The 15,704-nt window shown below is 31.4% G+C and overlaps 1 protein-coding gene across 4 annotated transcripts in view; it reads right to left on the bottom strand.

Moving 5' to 3' along the window:
• LOC111037760 (transcription factor Sp8-like) overlaps positions 1-15,704 on the bottom strand; it is a 69,815-nt gene that overhangs the window by 14,038 nt on the left and 40,073 nt on the right. Inside the window, exon 1 of one of the 4 annotated variants that reach the window (XM_022320515.1) lies at positions 3,678-4,324. The exons of the other annotated variants lie outside the window; for them this stretch is intronic. Within the exon in view, the coding sequence (XP_022176207.1) occupies positions 3,678-3,737 (60 nt within the window). The 5' untranslated portion in view covers positions 3,738-4,324. Of the gene's footprint in view, positions 1-3,677; positions 4,325-15,704 lie in introns of those variants that run through there. 4 annotated transcript variants of the gene reach the window in all.

The following is a 15,704-nucleotide window of genomic DNA, read 5'->3' as shown; positions in this document are numbered from 1 at the left end:
ATTTATCCAATTGTAGTAAACTGGCAAATATCTTATCTACGCATGAAGGTTATTTAACCACCGTAATAAACAATTTATATATTATATATGTATTATGTATACATATTATACATCATATAGAACCCTCAATTTAAATTTTAAACCTGCAGCCGTATATCAAATGAACTCAACAACTGATATGAGTTTCATTATAATATTCGTAGATACCTACACCTAACTTTTATATACTATACCTATACACACTTAAACGTGCGGGCGTTAGAGTTAGTTATAAATAATATAAATAAGCGTAGGTATATAATAAGTAAAGTCATATATTATACACTCGTATGGGGTATAGATATCAAACTGTTTAGGTACTGTGGACTGCGGAGAATTGTAATATATGTATACAAATACAATACATATAGTTGTCCGATGCTTAAATATATAGATTGGTTAGATATATAGTACAGCCTATACGGGTATGTATATGAACTCAAATAATATGACATTGTAGTTGTATACCTAACTATACAATATAGGTATCAATATATTTATATACTAACCTCCCACGTTTAAAATCGTTCTAACTGTTGACATTTGTACAATAAAGGTGTACTTATATTCACGGAAACACACTATTTATAATATATATGTACCTCGTATACTTTTACCCATTCTTTCCCGTTATAACATAATATTATATTATATAGTTCATACGCAAAAACAGGGTTAACGCGGCAGGTTAAGATCTTTCTATGGGTATAAAAAAAAAAAAATAATAATAATAATAAAGGCTATAATGTCAGTCAACGGTCGACACCCACTGCTTCCGAAAAACCCGTTACCTGTGCCCATACTATTTATGTATCTTTTTGCCGTTATAACAACAGTTCCTTTATGTATATAAAATATAGCGCACTATATATTTTTAAAACGTTTTTTTTTTTCATTCAATCCCACTGAAAATTTATGGTCGGTCGGTCTATAGTAGCGATATTTTTTCTGTCCTTTCCACACAAAAACCGTTTCTCGGACCCTTTCCCACGATGACACGTTGACCAGCGTCCGTGCCGACTAAGAGCCTATATACATATAGTGTGTATAAGAGGACAATCGCACACGCAGTGAATCTCGAAGAGGGTTAAACCCGGCGGCCGACACCCGTCGAGACAGAATATAGTATCAGCGGGACGCAATATCCTAAACATGTATATAAATACGCATGCTTGTGGTATGCGACCAGGATTTTGTAGGTCTTTTGTAAAACCCCTTTTTGTGGTTTTGTATACTAGACTATATTCTTGCGTATACGTGTCACCACTAAATATTTATGTGGCCGCAATACTATACATGATATATATATATATATAGGTATTATATGTAGCCATACGCCATATGATGTGGGGTAGGTACCAATATATAATGTATATCAAGTAAAACGGGAAAAAGGAATATGAAACACAGAAACCGAAAAATCATGATTTATGGCATTCCAGTTATTTTCTGACGTAATATACTATAATACCAATAATATGTTATAAACTTATAACATATATGATATAGAATTGTTACCAGTACCAATAATACAACTATGTACGGGAGTTTTGGGAAGATGGATATTTTAGTTTTCTGAATATGTCAACCCTTTTTTCATCAATTAAAATAATATGGTAAGTATAAATTATATTAAAGTGTTAATATACATAGAAGTTGTAATTGAGCTCTTGAGTTCCTCATATAATTTTACCCTTATTGTAGATAGTACACTTCAACACATGTAAAGATAATTTATTGTGACTATTTACATATAGGTACGTGTACTTACTATAACTTTATAATACATACATAATACATTAATAATAAATAAAATATATAGAATAAACTATTTTTGGATGAAATTCATCACATTTTCTATACAATTTTAGGTACGTATTTACTTGCTTCTATTATATTGAAATGTGTTCCCAGAATCGAAAATGACACGGCATATTATATTATGCTGCAGCAACAGCGTATAAAGTGTAAGGTTTCTACGTGCAAAAATCCTCGTTTATTTTATAATATAACAGACTACCCTCAAAAATATAGTTGGGGTGAGAACAATCTATATATAAATGCATGTATTTTGTATATAATTGGAACCAATAAATAACATAAGACCCAATCCAATATTTGAATGTGACAAAAACTCCAATCTCTCTCTTTTTCTGTATATAGCGTATAAATTGCGTATATACTTATATATATTATATATAAGTATAATAGAAGTAAGAAGGCGGCTTCTTTGCAGACGACAATAATAATCATAATAATACGCACCGCGATTTTTAGGTCTCAGAAAATACAATAATTTTCAGAGACTCGTTTTACGATTTGCACCCCCGTCGAGTAGCCCTTTGAACCCATGCCGACCCAGAATACATTACACGTATAAAAACACATTATAAACGTCATATTTTCTGACACATATTTCACGAATCGTCTATTGTTTTTCACTGGTATATCGGTCGTTTTATAATACGCATCTACTTATTTTTTTTTTTTTGAGAAAATATAGAAAATGTTCATTTTATATACTATACAATATACATATATATGTATATAGGTACCTATAATTTAAAAAATAATATACAACCACCTTTTACTAATTATAATCGTATCAGAGAACCCTCCACACTCTCAAGTAAATATGAGCCTTAATAATATGAGTCCTAATATAACTTTATACGATGCCTTTATATATTATGGTGGTTTTATAGACACTATATAAAACAGTTAAAGCCATAGGTACAACGTATACTGTATACCATACAATATATATAGCTGCACCATAATTATGAGTTAGAGAATATAATCAACAAAATAAACTCTCTTTTCAGTTTTCAAATGCGTTCATTATATTGTTCCATTGGTATTCAATTAATTAAAAGGTGAGTATATATTATATAGGCACCAAGATATTATATATACATTAATGATTAGATATACGCTACAATTCAGTGTATACACAGTACACACAAAAGCTTAAACCAAAACGTTAGATTACCTGTGTTTTTCTTTTAAATATTCATATATGTATAGGTGCACTATCCTCTTTAGATATAAGTATTATAATATAATGTGATGAAGCTACATGTGAATGCAACTGGACATGCTAGGTGCACTCGAAATGTGTTAACAACGCGGCGACTGCTGGAGTCAATTTAAATTAAACATGTTTTAACATTAAAATCGTCTATTATTGAAGGGAAATTTAAAAAAAATTTATCCAAGGTAGATATATATAGATGAAACTCCTAGTGAAAAACACAGCTGCAGTAATAGTCAGTATAGGTGCCTATAACAAGATACGTATATAATATAGATACGTAGGTATATTATACATGTATAACAAAAATATATTTTAAATCACGCATCGAAAAATGTATATACAGATGTAGGCATATACATCTATATACATATAGGTACATAATATAGCAAATTATATCAAATTGAGCAAAACGTTTTTGAAATATACCTATACGTATAAATATATAGAATACTAATAATGTACCATAGGTACTCTACGTTAATTATATATGATACACATAATATACTATATGTATATGGAAACTGGTAAACATTATAATTATATTTTATCATCACACGAGCTATAGTTTAAGTATATAGGTATAAATTCGTCGTTAACTTACCACGGACGTGTTGTAGAGCGGTACGCCGGGTACGCGTGATATCGGGTAGTCGGCCAACATGTTGTTGTTCTAGCGTGAGACCGATTTGTTGAGTGCTTTTCTTTTACGTCCCGTATTGTATATAGGTATAATGACAATAAAATACGTCGTCACCCCCGATCGGCGTAGGTGCAAGTGGCTTATAAGTGTGTGTGCGAGTGTACGCCGCGGTGCTCGTGCTCGGCGTCCAGTCCGTCAGTAAAATATTAGTTTTCTGGTTGCGACCATAACTCGTTTTATTCGCGTATAATAAAATAGTGTTTCAGTGACGTTTAAAATCAACGATACTCTACGACGTATATCATAATAGTTTAATTAGGTATCAAAAAATATGTTATATTACGCATTAATATCGCTTCGCAGACAACGAAAATCGTACATTGTTCAAACCGGCGAGTGTATGACGGCGTCCGACAGTCGAAGCCGAATGAAAAACATAATCGACAACTGATAAAAAAAAAAAGAACTATAAACGAGAACTATGTGATTCGAAACGAAAACAACAACAAAATACAACGTTGCGCTAGACCGCGGTGATTATATCGAAACGGGCAATGTGTGTAGACTGTTCGAGACCGCGATCGGAGCGACTGTACGCGGACGGCGGTCGGCGGCGGCGGCGTCCCGCTACAAGTGGGCGGAGCTTGTCGGGGTCCCGGCGGCCAATGGACGGACACGCCCACGTTTGGCGTGCGTCGTCGTCGCGTTTCCCCGTCACCCGACCGCGCGTAAACCGCAATTAAATAGGGGCGCCCGGGACACGCCCCACCGCGGCGGTGCTCCTTTGCCCCCACCGCCGCCGACGACACCGCCACCACCGGCGACGATGACGACGACGCTGGGCCCGCCGACACTATATTATGCGAGGAGGCGCGCGGCACCGAAAGTGGCGCCGCGCCGGTGTCGCCCGGTCGACGATCGATATTTTACATTTTGCCGCGCTGGGCGGTGACGCTGTATTTTCATATTATAACATATACCGCGGTATAAATACTAACTCGTACTTGGGTATATTATGGGTAGATAGGTATACACCTATATCATAATAGTAATAACAATAATACTCAACGCGTACTTATAGCCGTGAATCCGTAATAATAAAACATAATAATATTAATATTATCGTATACTCGTTAATATACAAAAAGTATTATAGTATGTATATACTATAAATATTATTACATTATATTATTATATATCATATACCTACACATATATTCATCTAATATATATATACCTATCTATAGTTAAACGTACGCTTTTGACGGATGCAGCCACCAGTCAGTCGTTCAGACGGATCCGGTCACGCGGTACACCATCATATACAAGCGTCATATAAATAATAATATTGCGTAGGTACATTTATCATGGATGGACAGCTTTAGCGGAGCAGCTTTATTATACTATACGTCATGTCGTATTTTAATGCGAAATACATTTTATTATTTTTTAAATATTTTAATATACTAAGGTACCTTACCTATGTATATATACACATACATAATATGTGCTGTATATAGTATAATTGTATAATATTCAACTTGCCGGTTTAATGCGTCTTAATATTGGTAAATTTCCGGGTGCGATGGGCGAGCTCAAAGAATAAAAATAATCAACCAAACACAATATAATAAAGTATATAATATAAACCTATACCTATCTACCTGTCCTAATCTGTATTTAATTATAGATATAATATACTACATATATAGACGTATAATACACGGATAAAACCGTATTTTTTTAAAATCCTATTATGTACCTACTTACTATATCTATTTGTATATTTATTGTCATTATACGAAAGATTTAAAACAAATCATAATCAATATTTAAATGGTTTTTTTTTTTAAATCGTGCTATAAAAAAATATATATTTTGAAAATTCTGTTGCAGATGTTCCCATCCCTGAAAATTACCCATCCGGCACCCTTAGTAGGTGGTCTGCGCAATTGTTATAACCAATATATAATATTTAATATTGCGGCCAGCAGGATAGATATATCGTATACGCATATGCCATACAGACATATACTGCAGTATAATGTATATTACGGTTTTAATCTAAGCTGCAGTGCAATTTTGCAGCACGTGCTGCGGTACACGTGTATATTATTATTATATTTCGGATACGCGCATTAAGGCGTGAACATTGTCACTATACTCGCATATAAAATATATACAATATACATATAGTATTCTTATATTTATAGATATAAGATAAGTATATAACGAAAACATTAAAATGTACCTATTATATTTTTGGTATTATAGTACATGCAACTATATATAACTATAGACTATATGTAAGTGTATAATAATTTTGATTTAGATATTGGTATAGGTACGTTTATAGACATATTCCCATATTGTAGCTATGTTGGTTTATAAAAAAGTGTGCAAGGTGGTTTTAATGCTCTATATAAAGTTACGAACAGTGCCTATATACACCGTTAACAAAAAATAAAAATATGTTATTTAAAATGTTTTTTTTATATACATACGCTATATATACTTACTTACGTGTTATAACATCAAAACTTTGCCTGGTAACGTGCGCATCTGTATATATTATGTATAATATAATATTCATAAACATTATATAATGTAAAATATATGCTACCTATTAATACTAGGTACCTATACCTATAAGTAGTGTATAAGTACTAAAACACTAGGTATGTATATAGTATTATAGTGTTTATACTACTCATACACGTAAATATTTATAAATAGGTAATAAACTTATATAGGTATATATTGTTAATACGTTTATTATGTTAATACGTATGTCGTATAGCGTTAATGCGTATAGGTATTATAAAGACCCCCGACGTTGTATCTTATGCTTAAGTGATCTATATGACCGATCTGTAGACACATACATTTGTTCAGCAAATATCAGAGATGAATATCATTAACATAAACAGTAGCATTGTAGCGTTTATATAGCAGAAAATTGCACTTGCAAATATATAATTTAATGTTCTTGGTATGAATATGTATAAATAGGTTTAATGTGTGATACTCTACTATAATTCACTTGTTCTTTAAACAATAGTTGAAAACCATCATAGACCAAACTGCAATATACTATTACTACAAACAATGCAATTTATATGATCCACGACCGCTACTTAATATATATACATACAAGGTACCTAAATATGTTTGACTTTTCGCATCAAATTAATTTAAAGTTATAGAAACGCTCTGCACGCGAGGCATATATTATTTTCTTTGGGCGTAAACAAAACATCATTAATCATTTTGTTACATGAACTATCGCAAAAATCTCAATGTCTATAGTAATTTACGCTGCAGCTTAATTATTATATCTCTTATCATTCGGTTTACCGACCATATCATTAGTCATTAGTCGACAAAATATAAGAAAATTAAAATGAATAATGGATGTTAATTTATCGGTAATATACTAATGTATAATGACTTATAAGTTATAATATACTATTATATATTTATATAATGTCTATATATAAATAGGTATATATATCCAATAAGTAGTCCCTAATTTTTAAACATTCCTAATCATTTTTAGGTATTATTCATTATATTGACCTTATTTTCTTTTGTGTATCTATATATTATACATATAATGGTATGGAGATTGTAGGTGTATTCTATTTAAGTGTTGATATAATATCAGTTTGGTATATAACTCATAATTATATATTTTAATCATTATTTACGATTTATTTTTTTAATTTTAAGACGAATATTAAATGTTTTACGGTTTTGTTATTACCATTGCAGCCCATCTATACTACTCTACATATTATGTTCGCGGCCTGCAGGAAGTATATGTATGATAAATATGTATACCTACTTATACCTTTACCGCAGATGGTTATTTTTATATTACTTCTACAATATATACCTAATAACTAATTGTGTGCAAAAAATTAAATTCACTCGTGAAGAACATTATATTTGAATAAAACATTTATTCGAAAATATTATATACATAATATAACCTATATACCTACACGTTTTATGAAGGTACCTACATTTATACTTCGTTTCATATCCATTATTTACACAATTTATAATATAAAAGGTATATAAGGTATTCAACAAAAGTAAAAAAATATGTTTTTTGGTACCAATTATATGTATAGTGTAATTATTCAACTACACTACCTTATTCAATGACAAAAATAATTAAAGGAGAAAAAACAATTACCGTTTTCTAAAAAATACATTTAGAAAATTAGTTTTTTTTTTACCTAAATATTGTGAGAAAAGTTCTAATATACACATTATATTTTTCTAGGGACCAGTTATACTGAAATAATGAAATAAATACAAATAATAGTGCATTTCGTGTGCGATATTCATATGTGTTTTATAGGACAAATAATTTAATATTTAAATGTTCGATGAATGTGTTTTATAATATTTCTTAGTCAATTTATTTATCGCTGATATTCAACAAACGTAGAAAACTATGTTATATTTTCTGAGTATGTAGGTATATAGACACTGTAGTTTAAGATAAAAACTGAAAACCAGAAAAAGTTGACGATAATGATGATGATATAATAACAAAAAAATGAAGAAGCTATAATTGAGTATTTAATGACGAGACCGTATGTTTAACGAGTTTTTGGCCAATTGAATTTTACAATGTGTATAGTAGGTACCAGGTACCTATTTGTCTGTGTGTTTGTGTGAAACTGTGTGAGAGCGACAGACCAAATTTCTATTGCAATTTCCGCTACCCCTATATTTAAGGCACATTAAACCGGTTGGGTTTGTTCTTCTGTATTTCTGTTGTAATGGGTTCGATGTATAGATCAACCGGCACGTAGCACCGGACTCTGCAGTATCTGTACGTACACACAAAATGAACGAAAGAATAAACAGACAGACTGGCAGCCGGGCGGAGAGAGCGCGAGAGGGGAGAGAATATAATATATTATATATAGATGGAAAAGAAAAAAAAATACCGCCATCAAGGAGGAAATCATTTGTCCTCCGCAGCAGCGGTCGTGTCTGCATCAGAACCGATTTTTCAGCGATCTTTCGTCGTCGTCGGCTTAATGATACGACCCAAAGGCGCCACCATCGTGGTATATATATTCGACGCAACGCACACACACACACACACACACACACACACACACAGATACAGACACAAGCTCGTTAACCAAACATTAGGCGCTTTCTATGGGTACCTCCCCTGTTATCTCCACCACTACACCCCACCGCACGGCACCACCCACATTGTGTTTGTCTATATACTGTGTACACGATACACACTGCACGTATATACACAAACGTACATGCGCGTGGCGTATCTATGTACATATAGATATATTATGATGTGTATGTCTATATATACTATATACTCTGTGTAGCATATTTAATTTTCGTGTTTTCATAATGGAACTGTATAGATATACGCCGACGAAATTAATGTCATGTAATCAATTCCCCAGATCACGTATACATAATACATATATATATATATATATATATGCATGTACGTACGCAAGTCATACATATAGTATTTATATATACCACTGCAGTGGTAACACGCGCATTAGGTATATTGCATAACGACCGCGCCGCGGAGACGTTTAAAAAATATGTATTATAATATAATAAGGAGGAGCACGACCTGTTTGGACAAGTCATAGAGAAAAATGAACAAACACTGGTAAAAATATAAATAATATGGTTGGGTACTGATAAATACACAACACCACTACAAGTTTAATATAATATATTATGTATGTATATATAGGCATAGTGGTTTTCTACTTTTGGTCATTCGTGCACGTCCTGCAGCGGCTGGTTGGTGGTGGGTGCTAAATACGACTATACGAGACGTGGAAAAATCGACCGTCGTTAACAAACTAAATATATTAAAAACACCGACGTGTATATATATATATATATATATATATACATATTGTGTATAACATCGTGAACTCGCGCGTCGCGTTTCAACCGGCCGTTTCATTTGTTTTAAAAATGACGCCACTGCCAGCTATATATACGTATGAAATATGTACAATAGGTATTTATATAATGTGTTTATATTTTAAATAGTATACACAGCCAGCTCACAATCTATATGCAGCCATTGTTATGTATATGATATACAGCATATACGTGGACACGTGGCCTGAGTCAAAGTGTGCTGATGTATAGTGCTATAATATATACTGCTCTACACGTGATTCGACTTCTGTCCAAAAACTAAACATAATATAATATAGTAGGTATAATTTATATAACCACCCCGTATAATACCGAGTAATATATATAGGTACTCAGCTACGGCTCAACTCATATTATAAGTTATAGCTTTCAAATAGTGGTAATTGGGTCGGAATGCATACATATAGGAAATATTAGTATCAAAACATTTGGAAGTTCAAAAAAATTATTAGATATATATATTGAGGACTCGTTTTATGAAGATAATATAACATATTATATATATGTATAGTTTATTATTCAAAAAACGGTAACTAATAATTTATATTGTGTCTCCCAATTCTTATGTTGCTAAATGGCTTTATAGTGTATGCGTATACTGCAACTATACATAAAATACTAGCTAATCCCGTGCACTTTGTTGCCCGTTGAAAATACCAACTCTATAATATATGAGATTCGATATGCGATAATGCGAGCAGTATATTACGCTTAGTGCGTACTCTATATGAATATGTTTTTTTTATTTATTTTTTTTTTTTTGCCCACCGATGAGTGGCTATAAGAACAACTCAGCCACCTTGGTAGGCAATGTGCGAAAATTTGATTTGAGGCATGCTTATAACAGATCTGCTCGGTTAACCAATTGCAACCAATAAACAAAAAAAAAATACTCATTTCTACCAAATGTATTTATAATTCTCCTATAACCAATAGCAACTATTTATAAACAAAAATGTCTTTAAAAAATCTCAAAATCCCCGATAGGCACCTCCCCGAGTTGGACCTACCAGGTCCAATTATGAATCTAAATCATTCAGGGTATCTCTCAAACACACAAAAAATATCAACAAAATCGGTCTAGTCGCTTAGACAGGCTTAAAGGACAGACAGACAGACATTATTATATACATAGGTAGATTAGTGTTACAAACTATCTAAAAACAATTCGAACACACATATCAATATACATATAAGTATATGTGACGACTGCAAAGATCACCAGTCAAAAAACTTTAGGTTTTAATCTTGAAAAAAATAAATGTTTATAAGATTTATATAAATAATAAATATACTTATATATATATATATACCTACACGTGCCGTGTGTTTTGTTTTTATGTAGTAAATATTTTGTACATCTGATAAACAACACTATTATATATCATATCCACTTGTTATTTTGTCGATAATATCGGATGACTTTTGGACTGTTTTGGTTTAAGCGTTCCTTAATGAATAAGGTGCTGGATGGAAAACGACAAATTGGATACTATTTTATTGTACATGAACGTGTTCCAGGACCAAGAACAATATTTTAACCGAAATGTTTTGCACTTTGAAATTATTAATAAGTAGGTATATATTATATGATATACTGTAGTCTGTAAGTACCTACCATACATTAATACATAAAAATATAATAAAAACACCGAGGTCTGGTGTGGCATAGTGGTTGCAGGCCACTGCAGTCGCTAATGTGCTCCCGGATGGGTGACCATCATGGTTTTTGCGACGAATTCTCTCCCAACATATATACATACGTGGATCTAAAAACCAACTGTAATCCTGCTACAAAATGCAATGGCCATAGTTTCCGATGCTTTGATTCAATAAAAAAAAAACCAAATATCATTCAATTTGCGTGTAAAGCGCAATTTTTTCACAGATATGTATCTTTAGATCATGTACAAAAATAAAATTGTACTATAGAAATCATTGGAAATGATAGTAATTGCGAATTTACAATAAAACTTTATAATGTATAGGTTACCTGTATAATTATTTTAATTTTAAATTTATTTTTACCACGTCGAAAATATGGCAAGGCTTTCTATGCAGGAACGAAATCAAAATGAAAAATCTTTAATTTGTAAACAAAATTTAATTGTTCTGTCCCAATGATAATATAACATCGTCAACGCATTCAGTCCATTCCATTCTGCTGAATATATTACGACTGCATTATAGAACCCTGCACAGTCCACTGAACTACAACCTATTATATAAGGTAGACTATACGGCGGGTGTATTACTGCAGGTATGTGTAACGTAGTAAATATAGTAAGTATATATATCATAGTATTATTGTTGTTTTTATTTTTATTATTGTTATTACAGTTGCGTAGACAATAGGCAATTTTTGACGGGATTGCGGTAACAGATTGCTACCGGAGGTGACACGTGCGAACGCGTTTAACTTGGCGAGGTGAGTAAAAATATCCGATTATTAGGGAAACGCGGACGGCTGCCGACGGGGCGCGACGATGTGTACTTATATACACACATTACGCATATTATATTATATATTAAACGCAAGCAGTCCGCGATGTAATATACAACGCGGGGCGGAGTACTTTTAAGCACCGAGTGTGTATTTAAATGGGTGTGCGCCACAACACTTATATACATGTATAATATATATACATATGCAAGTATATAGTTATTGGATGTTTTCGTATTATATAATAACATAGTGCAGTGTATATACTATGAGTGTGTATATACGAAGCTAAAATAATAATAGGAAGAAAGAGCACATTGGACTTATATTTGACAAGGCGCCCGATGCGTATAAATACAACTATATATAGGTGTATATAGGTACCTGCTGTATATGTGTATATTATATATTATATTATTGACTAATTGAACACATTTTAAACGCCACACACACTCACACCTCCTACATATACAACTGACCATTATTACATCGTAATATACACGCCGCCGCGCTAATGATAGACGAGTTTTATCTATACACGAGTCGACTGGGCTTAGGAGTTTTTTTTTTCGCCAAAAACAAAAAAAGGCCCGGGGCGTGAATCACGAGGATTAACCTAATGACCGAACAAATTAGTGTATGTGTGTGTTTATATGTATATAATATACACCAATCAATAACAAATTATTTGTAACATAAACTATACAGCCATTATACATTTTAATCTTATAATATTATACCCAAGCGACATATAGGTATAGGTACGTGCTTATAAAACGTTTTAACATTATCTTATAGTTTATACGATTGTAATTATATTGTAGAAGTTGTAGTAGATGTGCCTAGTTGTAGATAGATATTTAAAATATAATATATATAGTAGGTATACTGCAGTTGCTATATTTTACAGTTTCAGCATAATAGTGTATAATATACATCACGTTTATAATAGCGTTTAAATACATTTGGTAGGTATCAGCTAGTTATATATAACCTGTATCAGTATAGAAAAACAACTTATTACGAGATAATCATACCGAATACCGATACATACACATGCGACATGCGATTACCTACGCATAGAGGTAAATAACAATATAGGTACCTGTATTATATATATACACAAGTTAATGATTAGAAGAAAAAAACGGTGAATTCGCTCTGCTCTATAATAGATGTTTATATAGCAGTATGTATATATATATACTAATATACTATATATATACAGTGAAGTCATAATAAGAGCAGTATGGTAAAGTTCTATACTTTTAAAATGTCGTGACCCTAAAATGTAGCCTTGTGCAATTTAAATAACACATTGAACCTCCCTCAATAATCTATTTTTTCCAAAATAAAATTAATCATTTGTATAGTATATTACCGAAACAGCATACCATGACGTTCTATATGACTTGTGTGTGTGGCCCGTAGTGAAAAGTCGTCGCGTCGACTACAGCAATAATCGGCACTATAAACAAGCGCCACCCCGCCAAACGAAATGTATTTCGCCCACGTCTGATGAAGCCCACAAGTATAATATGATGGCTATTTGTAGTATATATACTTCCAAAACGGAAATGAACAAAGTAACCACCATTAAAGTAATTTTCATTATCATATATATCTATATAGTATAGACTATAGAGTATTTATATCACAATATTTATTATGCATTTAAAATGTCTTACCGGATGAGGGGCTCGAAATGTAATCAAAAAATATAATATTTGTCATCGTCCCGTCAAAACATTAATAATAAATAACTAGGTACATTTGACTCTATAATGTCTGTATATAGTTAATGCTTATTAATATGTCATATAGGGAGGAAGTGACCAATTTACGTGATTTAATTAAGTATTTATTTTTAGGACAATAATAAAAATGCATGATGTATAATGTGTATTATAGTATTTGAATGGATACATAAATATTAAATATCTTATATATTGTTATAGCTCTTATTTGTCATTAAATTTAAATATAGGTTCATATTGAACTGCACTTATAAAACATAAATTGTTGAATTTTACAAATGCATATTTATACTGCATAATAGGTAAGGTGTTCTTTGTAGCCAGTATAGAGAAAAAAAATTTAGCTGTAAAAATATAACATTCAACATGTACCGAGTTTAATTTATATTTTATAATTTAAAACTCTATATTATATAATAAATTGTATTTTTAACTTGATTAAAATTAAATCACTTACGATTTGTTTCAACAACGACGTTTTAACTTACATTTTGTTGCTTATTCGAAAAATACATTATAACTGAAAACTTAATAATTGTTGTTACGTAAAAATATGATAAATCAAAATAAATTATATATTATTTTAGTTTATTGGTTAAAAACTTTAATTTGAGTTTATTTATAGGCTGCGAAAGAATAAAATAATGTGTAGGTATTGTTATTAATTTTTGTAAAATTTTCAACAATTTTATTTTCCAACAAACGTAAGGAACATAAGCAAATTACAAAAATATCTGAGAAAATACCATAATATAATATATGTTTACATCATTAGTTTAAAAATACAATTATTATAGTGTTTAGGATACATAACTATATAACCTTCAGTTTTCGATTAGAGTAATTTTAAAATGTACCTATATACAACTTATTGTGGTTTAGGAAAATTATAGACTTACATCATAAGTTACATCGGATTATAAAATTGTATTGCCGTCATCACATTTAATTGAGTACATGCAGTACAGGTAAAGTTTATTTGTTTGCACAACTGCAGATCTGTGCTTAAATAGTACCTAAACAGACCATTTTTTTTTTTTAAATAGCATCAAAATGTAAAATGAATCTGAAGTCTTAACTTTAGAGAGTAGGTATAATAAATATATTACGTTTTAGAGTTGTGATAAAATATAAATGTATACTTATGTCATATATAATTAATCAAATTTTATGGTTTTTCAAATAGATTTCGATTATAATAATTCATTTATATACGTATATATAAAAAAGGCTTTGACAATGTACTATATCTGGTGCGCGCGTGTTGATTTATATTCTATCAAAACTTAAGAGGATACGAGAGAATTTGGGGAGCTCAATGGTTGTGTATAAGGGTAGATGGTAGGGGGGGGGGGGGGGTTAATGAGCTAGCGTCATAAATTTCATCGGTGCATAAACAAGGCCGCGACTGATTTCAGTTTTATGAGCCCATAAATATAATTTAATATGCCCGTTTAGTTCACGCATATACTGCACGCGGCGCGGTGTAGGTATAATAATATGGACGTATATATTATATATAGCTAAGAACGGTAAACTTTAATATTTCAATCGATCATTTGCAAATATAGAGTAATAACTATTATATATAGGGACGCATATGCGTATGTATAATTATTTATGTGCACATGGACGATTTTGAAATAAATAATGTTGATGTATATATATATAGTATAGGTATAGGTACGATAAATTATTATAAAAAAAAAAATTATAAATTCATCATTTTATATTACATCCTAGAAAATATATTATAATATCAAGGCGCCACAAAGTAGATACTTATATTATGACACGGTATATATATATATATGGCGA

This window comes from Myzus persicae, unplaced genomic scaffold (assembly GCF_001856785.1).
Source record: "Myzus persicae strain clone G006 unplaced genomic scaffold, MPER_G0061.0, whole genome shotgun sequence".
Classification (NCBI taxonomy): domain Eukaryota; kingdom Metazoa; phylum Arthropoda; class Insecta; order Hemiptera; family Aphididae; genus Myzus; species Myzus persicae.
The sequence above is the reverse complement of the archived record's forward strand: the minus strand, read 5'-3'. Positions and strand labels throughout refer to the sequence as shown.